Raw genomic sequence first — 11,498 nt, 5'->3', positions numbered from 1 at the left:
TACCCTATGACCCAGCAATAGCACTGCTAGGAATTTATCCAAGGGATACAGGAGTACTGATGCATAGGGGCACTTGTACCCCAATGTTCATAGCAGCACTCTCAACAATAGCCAAATTATGGAAAGAGCCTAAATGTCCATCAACTGATGAATGGATAAAGAAATTGTGGTATATATACACAATGGAGTACTATGTGGCAATGAGAAAAAATGAAATATGGCCCTTTGTAGCAACGTGGATGGAACTGGAGAGTGTAATGTTAAGTGAAATAAGCCATACAGAGAAAGACAGATACCATATGGTTTCACTCTTATGTGGATCCTGAGAAACTTAACAGGAACCCATGGGGGAGGGGAAGGAAAAAAAAAAAAAAAAGAGGTTAGAGTGGGAGAGAGCCAAAGCATAAGAGACTGTTAAAAACTGAGAACAAACTGAGGGTTGATGGGGGGTGGGAGGGAGGGGAGGGTGGGTGATGGGTATTGAGGAGGGCACCTTTTGGGATGAGCACTGGGTGTTGTATGGAAACCAATTTGTCAATAAATTTCATAAAAAAAAAAAAAGAAGTCAAAAGAAATTGGGGTTTTGATGAGGGAATGGTCAATGGCATCCTTCTCATGAATCCTCATTAGTGTTATGGTTCCTTATTTATTCCACTTACAGTATTCTATGGTTTACACTAGGCTTCAATTAGGTGAAGATATTGTCTCTCTTGAAGGGAGAGAAAGAGGAGAATTCAGACAAGTCAGTGGACATAGTAATAGGGAGATCACTGGTGACCATAGAGAGAGCAGGGTCTATAGGTTGCCGAGGAAAGAAGTCATAGTTCAGTGACTTTCACATCTTTTTCAAGTTACCAACTTAATAGTGAACTTAACACAAAAGTTCAACACAATGTATTCATACTAAACATGAAGCTTATTTTGCTTTATCTTCTGTGTACTCTTTTAAGTGTTTATTTATTTTTGAGAGAGAGAGAAAGAGATGGGGGGGAGAGAGAGAACAAGTGGGGGAGGAGGAGGAGGAGGAGGAGGAGGAGGAGGAGGAGGAGGAGGAGAGACAAAATCTGTACAGGCTCCAGGCTCTGAGCAGTCAGTGCTGAGCCCGACACAACATGGGCTCAAACCCATGATCATGACCTGAGCCGAAGTTAGAGGCATAACTGAATAAGCCACCCAGGTGCCCCCTCTGTGGAACTCTCAAAATGTTTTAGCACCTGCTCTTCCCTTTGGTATGCAGAGCAGTCACATAAACAGGTGTTCATTCCTTCTCTGAGTGGTTCCTGAATCCAGCTTTCGCAGATTAGGACCATTAAGTTATATTGTCTTGGATTTTTTTTCACATTCTTCTTGACTTCTCTATTCTAGACTGGATAGAGTTAAAAACATACTGATGAGCTTTGCATTTTTATGATTTGGCTTGGTCCCTTAAAGACCTCCAAACTCCATTCCCACTGGGAGTCGAAGACTGAGTGTAAGGGACAGAACAGCAGTTCTGGAGAGGATTTGAGTGATGTGCTCTGAATCCTATTTCGGGGTACATTTTGATCAGCCCATATTACCATTGACCTAGCTCATTCTGCATATCCTCCTCTACTTGTTCCTCATTGCAAATCTTGTTTGAACATCTTCCCAAAGCCAAACCTGTTGGTTTAATTCCTGGATCACCATGACAATTGCTCCCTTCAATGTGGTAAGACTGAGTGGTCGATAAACTGGCAATAGACACTTTTATGGAATAGTCTATGGAAGCCCTATATCTTGTTCTTACAAGCAGCTCTAACTGGGGCTGGCCCAGCAGGGTGGGCTAGGGTTGGTAATGAACAGTGTTTCTGCTTTTCGGATTTTCCAGTGAATAACTCTTCATCTCTTAGGCAAACATCAGTATCTTGGTCTATGTGTGCCCAGCGATGGCACTCCTGGTCTCTTCTTGCCATTTGTCTACATTAAAATAGAATTAATCTGTAAGTTGCCCAGTATGTTTTTTGCATTTCCCAAGTAATGCAATTTATATTTCTCGTGGTGAGAATTTCAAGTGCCAGTACCTGGCCATCAGAGAAGATGGTTTTGGGAAGGAGGAGGGAGGCTTCCTAATACCTTTAAAGTTCTGCCATGGGAGGATGGTCTCAGTAGATCTGCCCTGAATCCACTCTGTGGTTGAGTGCCACGGGTGGGTTGGCATGTGATCTCTCCCACGGATATAGTCTTGGCTTCCATAATAAATAGTATCTTTTAACCTCAAGTGCAATTTTCTCACATCTGGAGACCAGAAGCCTTACCGTGGCGTCTGTCACAATTACACAGGCAGGTCTAAAACTTTTTTGTTTGTTAGGATTTGATCTTCTCATCATGTTTATTGAAGGGTCATTAACTAGAGACAATGACATTGCTTATGTAAAGGGAAGGATTCAAGCACACAGTAAGTGGAATAAATAAAAAACAACTGCCTTCCAGAAATCTTGGGAGATAAAACTTGGCTCTTTTCTAAATAAACTCTGTCAATAAAACTTGGCTCTTTTCTAAATAAACCCAAGTCCTCTCAACTATTATAATCTAATTACCATGTAGCTATGCAGCAATCATGGTTATTTTTGCTCAAGAGGTGGGAGTAGTCATGTTTTCTAAACTCTGCCCTCCACTTTTGAAGATACAGGGTACTTATCTCTGGGTCATTTTGTTCTGAGGCAGAAGCTGCCATCATGGTTTAGGAATCCCTGCGGACATATTTATCAATCCAGAATACAGCATCTCTCCTATTCTTTAAAAAAGTACCATTGTCTCGGTTTTCCTCTTTGGAATGTTGGGAAATAGAAGAAGGAGCGAAACAGAAAAGCTGATGAATCTGATGAAAGCTATGTGCTTTATGTTATTGGTACTGATTTTAAACTAGCACGCCCGTCCGATCTCTCTCTAAATGTAGAGATTCAGGCAGGAGAGGCAGAGAGTTGTGGATTGTGAACGTGGGTAAGGATGTCAGTGTCTTCAAAGCATTACCTTCTGGGAGACTGCACACTTACTCCAAATTCGCTGCCCTTTATGGGAGCAGATCTGAAGCTTCATGTTGGCAATGACTTTCAGAATCACCCAAGAAAGAGTACATTATTATTTTACAGTCCCAATGTGTTTCTGACCCATTAAAGATGCTACCAAATTCCGTTGCTTATCCCACTTACTAGGCTTGGTTCCAAATGATATCCGGCGAGTTTCAAAAAGAGACACACTCTCAGGAGATGAAGATTTGTCTTCAATGAGGCTAACCAAAAGAAAGTGTCCCAGAGCGTGAGGTCAGCTTTGTAGAAGAGGTGATGTGAGCGGTGGCTATACAGGAGGAATGAGCATATAGCTTCCAGAAGGAATTGCTTTAAGGTGTCTCTGTCCTATTTTGAGTGCTGATAGATGAAACGTAAAATCCTCATAGTTCATATCTCCATCTGGAATAGCACCGGGGCAGAAATATATTGATGGTCAAAGATGCTACTAAGCATGTCATGGCGTGGTGGTTTTTCAGGATCACATCCTTTGGAGAACTGGGCTCAGATGTTTCTCTGTCAAATCAACCAAAGGTTTCTTTCTTTCTTTTTTTTTTTTCAAGCTTTTAGCAGGTATTACACTTTCTCATTTAGCAGACTTCCTTCCATTAGAATGGAAAGGACCTTTGGTTCTTTGATGGAGAACAGGCTTTTGTTTCTTGGCCCACTCTAACGTAGGAGGGGATAGTGCCTGGTAGTGATTGAGCTTCACTGAACTCAATCCACTTGCGCATTATTGCAAGTCAGTAGTGAGGAGACTGGAAGAGACAGTTGGTGTGATGGAGAGAGCGTGGCTGTTGGAGTCAGAGAGGTTTGGGGTTGAATGCTGGCTCACAGTGTGGGAGCCCTGGGACCACAGGCAACCTCTCAGAGGCTTGGGGTCCTCCTCTACAAACGCTGCAGTGTTTTGTGAGGCCGGAAGGAAATAATGCATATGAGGTGCATCGAACAGTGGTCCTCAGGAATCCGGTGCCATTCTGATAACACTCCTGTTGTGTGTAAGCACACAATACATTCTTCATGCAGGGTGGGTACTCCCAAGTTGTTTGTTTCCTTAACGTTGCTGACCACTGAGTAACAGTAGAAATGGAGTCTGGTGGTGGGTGGAGGGGCTTCCTGCAGCCCCTCTAAGGAGAGCAGAGAGTTGCCTCCAACTGGTCCGCATGCAAGGGCAAAGGGCTGTTGAACAGGATGGCCTCACAGGTCTGCTCTGATCTCAGCTTCCAGGATTCCCTACTGAACAGTCCAGTTTCCAGGCAGCCTTCCTTAAGTGGCTTTCCTCACAGAGCCCTCACTGAATGGGGGCTGGATGAGGCACAAGTGTCTCCTCCTTTAGGAGAAAGAGGCACAGAAGTGCCTCCATCTCTGGGGGACAGGGGACAGCTGTCACTCTAACTCAAAACCCTATGAATAAGCGCTGCTGTTGACAAGGTCATGGGTTGGTCACTTTGAAGGTCTTACTTAACCAACCAGCGTAATTGGCGAGGAGTCCTGACTTAGCAGGAAGCCAGAGTAAAACGTTTTATGAGGTGAAGGACTCGTGTGAGGTGGCTAAATAACAAGTGGAAAAATGGGTAAATAAGGTAAAAGGTGGGTAACGCTGCATGTGGTCACCACACCCACTGCTGACAGGATATAAAGCTCTGGATAGGACCAGGGCTTTCACCAGAGAGAGGAATCAGCCTTTGGAACTGACCTTCAGAGCTCTGCTGAAAAGCCCTCCGGCACCATGCCTTACAACTTCTGCCTTCCCAACCTGAGCTTTCGCTCCACCTGCTCCTCCCGGCCCTGCGTGCCCCCCAGCTGCCACACCTGTACCCTGCCCGGGGCCTGCAACATCCCCGCCAACGTGGGCAACTGCGGCTGGTTCTGCGAGGGCTCCTTCAATGGCAGCGAGAAGGAGACCATGCAGTTCCTGAACGACCGCCTGGCCAGCTACCTGGAGAAGGTGCGCCAGCTGGAGCGGGAGAACGCGGAGCTGGAGACCAGGATCCGGGAGTGGTGCCAGCAGCAGGTGCCCTTCGTGTGCCCCAGCTACCAGTCCTACTTCCGGACCATCGAGGAGCTCCAGCAGAAGGTGAGGGGGTGGACACCACACTGCCGACTTAGTTAACTGTTTAATTTTTTTGAATGTGTTTTTATTTGTGTGAGAGAGACAGAGATACAGAGTGTGAGTGGGGAGGGGCAGAGAGAGAGGGAGACACAGAATCCGAAGCAGGCTCCAGGCTCTGAGCTGTCAGCACAGAGCCCGACGAGGGGCTCGAACTCACAAGCCGTGAGATCATGACCTGAGCCCAAGTCGGAAGCTCAACCAGCTGAGCCACCCAGGCGCCCCAGGTTAACTATTTATTTAAATTTAACGCACCAACTTCTTAATGGATCTAAGGCTGTTCAAAGCTACACCAGTAAAGACATTGACTTCATTGGCTTAGGTAGGACATCTTAGGAAATCTGTTTGGGAAGCTCTATAGGAAGGATGCAGACTGGGGTAGGATAAGGCATCAGACAGGTAAGATGTTTCTTACCTAAAACCAGAGCATCTGATTTTTTAGTTCTGTTATGATATCCTGGTCTTGTTTTTAGGCCTATAAGCCTGTAGGCTTAAAAAAGCGTGCACCTGAATTAGTTCAGCTAGGAATTTCCTGAGTAGATCCTCAAATATTTAAAGCCTTTCAAATCTGTAGCAAGAGACTACGTCCATAGCAAAGCAAAAGAGCTGTTGACCCCATAAGCCTCACTAATATACACAGGCCCTGTACCATCCACTAGAGCAAGCATGCATGTGAGAATTCAGGGTCAGAAATGCAGGAGCAGAAGTGGGGATAAGTATAGAGTCAGCATAGAGAGAGAGAGACAATACATGCTGTAGGTCAGGGAGGGCTTCCCACAAGAGGAGTATCTGAGTAGGCTTTGATGGATGAATAGTTTATATCCAGTGGCACAAGCCTTTGATTCTCCAAGGAGATTGACTGGTCACTGCTCAGTAGTGCTGGCAAAGTGAATGCCAGAAAAGGGGCCATGCAATTTGAAGATCATGTATTCATTTGCCCATATTTACTGAACACAAGGCACAGTGCTTGAGTGGGGGATAAAGTTCAGAGTAAGATAGTCTAGTCTCTTTCCTTCAGGAGCTCGCAGTCTAATAGGGGAGACAGACATGGAAACACAATGGTGAGAAGTGTAACTGGCTACGTGCAAAGTACTGTGGGCATGCACGGGGGATGTGACCCCCTGTGGGAGCTGGGGGCGGGGTGGAGGGGGAATGTGGGTCATTCAAGGGGTCTTGCTGGGTGGGCAAGGACATCCCAGGGCATTCCAGATAGAGGGAGAAGCTTTGTACAAAAGCATGGAAAAGGGTAATGTGAGGGGGAGTGGAAAGAGGTCAGCAGGGCTGGAGTAAAGGGGTGTAAGGGTAGGAAAACCACCCTGTCCTGGTTTGGCTGGGATTCTTCTGGGCTTAGCCTTCCAAGAGCCCCCTATTTCTTTCTTTCTTTCTTTCTTTCTTTTTTTTTTTAACATTTATTTATTTTTTAGAGACAGAGACAGAGCATGAGCAGGGGAGGGGCAGAGAGAAAGGGAGACACAGAATCCTAAGCAGGCTCCAGGCTCCGAGGCATCAGCGCAGAGCCTGACGTGGGGCTCGAACTCACGAACTGCGAGATCATGATCTGACCCGAAGTCGGACACCTAACCCACTGAGCCACCCAGGCGCCCCAAGAACCCCCTATTTCTAAGCAAACTGGGACACAGGTCACCCTAAGTGAGGCTCATTACCCAGTCTGCTCAATTCCTGCAAGAAGCCAGAGGCAGACCAAAGAGAGGAAGAATTAATGACTAAGGGCACATTTCCCCTTGACTGTTTTAGTTTTGAAATGAACAGTGCTATTAATTGGTTCATCTTCCTTTTATTCCCAAACTGAAAATCTGAAAAGACTCAAAGCTATTTGGAAAGAATGTGTGCTTGGAAAAAAAAAAAAGCTTTTCACTTTAAGGCACAGGCATTCCTTCTCAGTATAACTCATTTCATAATGAATCCTGTCCCCAGATCCTGTGCAGCAAGTCTGAGAACGCCAGGCTGGTGGTGCAGATCGATAATGCCAAACTGGCTGCGGATGACTTCAGAACCAAGTAAGGTTTTTCTGAGGATCAGAGCACTCTAGTAACACACAGGCTGACTTATGACCTGATGAACTCTGTCCTGGGTGCGAGCAAGCAGATGTCTGGGGTGACACTGGGAGGATTCTTGCATTGGGTTAGCCAGGTTAAATGTCAGTTTCCTCACTGAATGCAAGAATGTTGCATTTTAAGCCTCCTTTTAAGGAGTGCAAGAAACCACCCACCCATTCTCTTTTTCTTTTTTTTTTTTTTTTTTTAATTTTTTTTTTTTCAACGTTTATTTATTTTTGGGACAGAGAGAGACAGAGCATGAATGGGGGAGGGGCAGAGAGAGAGGGAGACACAGAATCGGAAACAGGCTCCAAGCTCCGAGCCATCAGCCCAGAGCCCGACGCGGGGCTCGAACTCACGGACCGCGAGATCGTGACCTGGCTGAAGTCGGACGCTTAACCGACTGCGCCACCCAGGCGCCCCTCATTCTCTTTTTAAACTTAATATGTGGGCCCAGGTTAAAAGTGAATTTCACACCTGTTTCTTAGTGTAGGTTCACCACTATCAGCCCGTCAGAAAAAAGTTACTAAATCACAAAAATAGGAAGCAAAATCCATTTTAGCGAATGACTTTTTTCTAGGTGTGATCTTTACAATCATAAGAATCCTTTGCATGTTTAAGGGACTTTATAGCTTACAATGTAATTGTAATTATTATGCCATTTCTACATCTTTGGACCAACCTGTGAAGTGTTAGTTTGGTTTCCATTGTATAGATGAAGAAGTCCAGGCTCAGAGACATTAAGGAATCTATCCATGGTTCTGATTTCTAATTCAATGCTTTCATTACATCAGTTTGCTTTCAAGGTGGTTGGAAAGGATGGTAAGACAATCTATATAACAGGCTTATGAAGTTCACCAACTCACTGAAAGAGGCAAGAAGACAAGGCCTAATCCATAGCAGCCTGTACATGGGGGTTCTTAGAACAAATGCAGTTAATATCAGGTTAAGACTGTACATAGGCCCCCAACCAATACCTTCCCTGTGGGTCTCAGGGAAGAAATAAGTCTTTTTTTCATTCAGCATGGTAGCATGTTTTTCCCTTCCAAAAAACTTTTTAGAAATTCAAAAACTTGCAAAATGTAATTAATTCCACTGGGCCAGCCAAGTAAAACCCTGGAAAAAAGTCTTTTTTTTTTTTTTTTTTTTTTACTCCTTTTGACCTTTTGGCATGTGTGCAGGTATGAGACGGAGATGGGCTTGAGGCAGCTGGTGGAGTCAGACATCAACGGCCTGCGCAGGATCCTGGATGAGCTGACTCTGTGCAAGTCCGATCTGGAGGCCCAGGTGGAGTCCCTGAAGGAGGAGCTGCTGAGCCTCAAGCAGAACCATGAGCAGGTGAGGGAGTCCCAGCCCCCATCATCCCAAATGGAGCACTCCATACCTCCCCCGAGCAGGACAAGGTTGGTCTTTACTAAGCGCCTCAGAACTAACACAACAGTTTGCTGCTTGCTCAAAACCCTCTTGGGGGAATTTTCAGGGACTGGCTCATAAGCTTACCTCTTTTACTAAAAGAATGTGGTCAGATGACTTATTTTCCCTTGGGTCCAGATATACGGCCAAAAGTCCACACAAAGATATTTAAAGTACTTTCTACTGTTTGACAAGTTCTATTAGCTTTTGAAGGTGACAAATGAAGGACTAAGACTGGAAGAAGACAGCAAACTCCCTCATGTTATATGTCACCTAGATACTAGAACCCAGTGGGTGGATGGATGGATGGATGGGTGGATGGATGGGGGGGAGTGGATGGATGGGTGGGTGGGTGGATGAATGGATGGATGGGTGGGTGGGTGGGTGGATGGGTGGGAAAAATGAGAGAGATGAAGGAACAGAAATAATGGTTGATTCAGACCTCATGGTTGAATGTAATAGAGGATGTCAGATGCATTTATCAAACATTAGATTTTTAAAAATATAATGTATTGTCAAGTTGGCTAACGTAGAAGAGGAAACTCTGTATACAATATATAATGGCAGAAGACCAGGAAATAAATGGGAGGAGTTATGCCTGGTTTCTCTGTATTGAAGTAGCAATAATTATAAACCAGTTACCATACCAGGCTTATCACTGAGCAAAGGGAAAATCAGAAAGAAATGATAGAATCCTGGATTGGGAAGAAGCATTAGCAATCACTTTTTCAAGCAGCCTCATCATGCAGATGAGAAGACACTCAGGTAAGAGGCCTGTATCACACAGAAGTAACTCAGCTGGTTCTACATCAACTGGGCCTCAACTCATATTTCCTAAATTCATTGCAATCTTCTTCCCATCATATTGAACTTGCTCAAAGAGAGTTTATTGACAGACTTTTTTTCCTGAGTTCATTCCTCTCCCTTCTCCTTCAGGAAGTCAACACCCTGCGCTGCCAGATCGGAGACCGCCTCAACGTGGAGGTGGACGCGGCCCCCACCGTGGACCTGAACCGCGTGCTCAACGAGACCAGGAGCCAATATGAGGCCCTGGTGGAGACCAACCGCAGGGACGTGGAGGAATGGTTCACCACCCAGGTGGGCATCTCAGCACGCGGCCGCCCGGGCCCCTCGGCCCCTCGTGGCCCTTGACGCAGAGTCTCACCCTGTCTCGTCCCCTGTGCTGTTTCAGACCGAGGAGCTGAACAAGCAGGTGGTGTCCAGTGCGGAGCAGCTGCAGTCCTGCCAGGCGGAGATCATCGAGCTGAGACGCACGGTCAACGCCCTGGAGATCGAGCTGCAGGCCCAGCACAACCTGGTGGGTGTCGCTCGGGTTCACCCTCTCCTCACCTGGTGAAGCCCGTGACTTCACTGGAATCCCACGGAGTCGCCCCCTGAGAAGCGGCTCTGTGACATTCCGTATGTTCCCCTCACAGAGGGACTCCCTGGAGAACACGCTGACGGAGACCGAGGCGCGCTACAGCTCCCAGCTGGGCCAGGTGCAGTGCATGATCACCAACGTGGAGTCCCAGCTGGCCGAGATCCGCTGTGACCTGGAGCGGCAGAACCAGGAGTACCAGGTGCTGCTGGACGTCAAGGCCCGGCTGGAGTGCGAGATCAACACGTACCGGGGCCTGCTGGAGAGCGAGGACTGCAAGTGAGTGGCCAGCAGACATCATCCCTGAAAGGCACATGTATAGTTCTACTCAAGGACAAAACAGAGACTTTTCGGGTTAAGTTTCAGAGGCCAGCATGTCTGTAGAGATCAGAGGTTTCTGTTACAATAGTGTACCGTAGAGGGAATTTTTTGTTGTCATTGCCTGGCCGAAGGGTATTTTCTTTTCCAAAAGATACTCAGGAGACTTGACTGTTTTCTCCAGCTGGTGAGCTTTTGGAGGCTGATGGGTAAATAAAGCCTTCTACCTTCACGGCTGGCCTGTCACAGCAAAAGGGAAAACAAAACTCAACAACCATCACATGTATTTGAGCAGCGCTTTCAGATTTAAACCACACTTTCAAATCCACTATTTCATTGATCCTTGTTGGAATCATCCGAGGCAGGCGGAGTGGGGACAGTATAGCCAACTCACATATGAGCATGACACAGTGTTTTCATGAACACATTCTGTGTGGTAGGTATTACCAATGCCATCTTACAGGCAGGGAGACTGAGGCTCAGAGGGGTGAAGGGACTTCCCCATAGCTCCAGGGTTATAGAATGAGGGCTGGAATCCCACCCTCAGTCTTCTTTGCTCTTCTCTGACACTGTCTCAGAGCTTTGTAGAACAGTCTGAACAAGGCTTGGCTTCCTAAGATGTCGGAGAATGGCTTCTGCTTTTTCTGTCTCCTTGGGTTGACCTCCCTCCTTTTTAAAAATGATCCCTCTCATGCTGATGAGCTATTAATTCTGTCTCCCAGGCTTCCCTGCAACCCCTGCGCCACGACCAATGCGTGTGACAAGCCCATCGGGCCCTGCGTCACCAATCCCTGTGCCCCGTGTGGCCCACGCTCCCGCTGTGGGCCCTGCAACACCTTTGGGTGCTAGATATCCAGGGGCCAGCAAGAGGATTGCATGAAGACAGAGGGGCCATCGATGGGCCAGCCCTGCTTCTCTGACGAGCATCAGCCACAGGAGCCAGCCCCAGGCATCCCTATAAATCACGATCTGGAAGGCGAGCAAGCGCCCAGGTGTGGCCCGGCACTGAGCCCAGCCCACCTGACCCTCATCATTCAAGGCTGCTCTCTTGTAGTTATGCTGTGACCTGATGGTCTGCCAGGTCTGGGCTGTGAAGGTGTCATACGACGTGTGTTGTGGTTCTCTCTGTTGCTTTGACCTTCCTTGCAGTTCCCCGAATCCCTTTGTAAATCTAATAAACTTTCCTCTTGCAAAGC

At 46.8% G+C, this 11,498-nt stretch overlaps 1 protein-coding gene across 1 annotated transcript; it reads left to right on the top strand.

Moving 5' to 3' along the window:
- The first annotated feature begins 4,696 nt into the window (after window positions 1-4,696).
- LOC115500911 (keratin, type I cuticular Ha3-II) lies at window positions 4,697-11,498 on the top strand. The gene is made up of 7 exons (XM_030295671.2): window positions 4,697-5,103; window positions 7,072-7,154; window positions 8,375-8,531; window positions 9,543-9,704; window positions 9,799-9,924; window positions 10,043-10,263; window positions 11,025-11,498. Exons 1-7 carry the CDS (start codon window positions 4,756-4,758, stop codon window positions 11,149-11,151), a joined length of 1,224 nt encoding a protein of 407 aa, XP_030151531.1. The 5' UTR covers window positions 4,697-4,755; the 3' UTR covers window positions 11,152-11,498.

This window comes from Lynx canadensis, chromosome E1, assembly GCF_007474595.2.
Source record: "Lynx canadensis isolate LIC74 chromosome E1, mLynCan4.pri.v2, whole genome shotgun sequence".
Classification (NCBI taxonomy): domain Eukaryota; kingdom Metazoa; phylum Chordata; class Mammalia; order Carnivora; family Felidae; genus Lynx; species Lynx canadensis.
This window is presented reverse-complemented; position numbering and strand designations above follow the sequence as displayed.

What these genes read in the sequence shown, in the direction of transcription:
- LOC115500911 (XM_030295671.2), top strand. Translation starts at nt 4,756, where the DNA reads ATGCCTTACAACTTCTGCCTTCCCAACCTGAGCTTTCGCTCCACCTGC. An exon ending in TCGAGGAGCTCCAGCAGAAG is followed by an intron (nt 5,104 to 7,071) that starts GTGAGGGGGTGG and finishes TCCTGTCCCCAG; the next exon opens with ATCCTGTGCAGCAAGTCTGA. An exon ending in TCAAGCAGAACCATGAGCAG is followed by an intron (nt 8,532 to 9,542) that starts GTGAGGGAGTCC and finishes CTTCTCCTTCAG; the next exon opens with GAAGTCAACACCCTGCGCTG.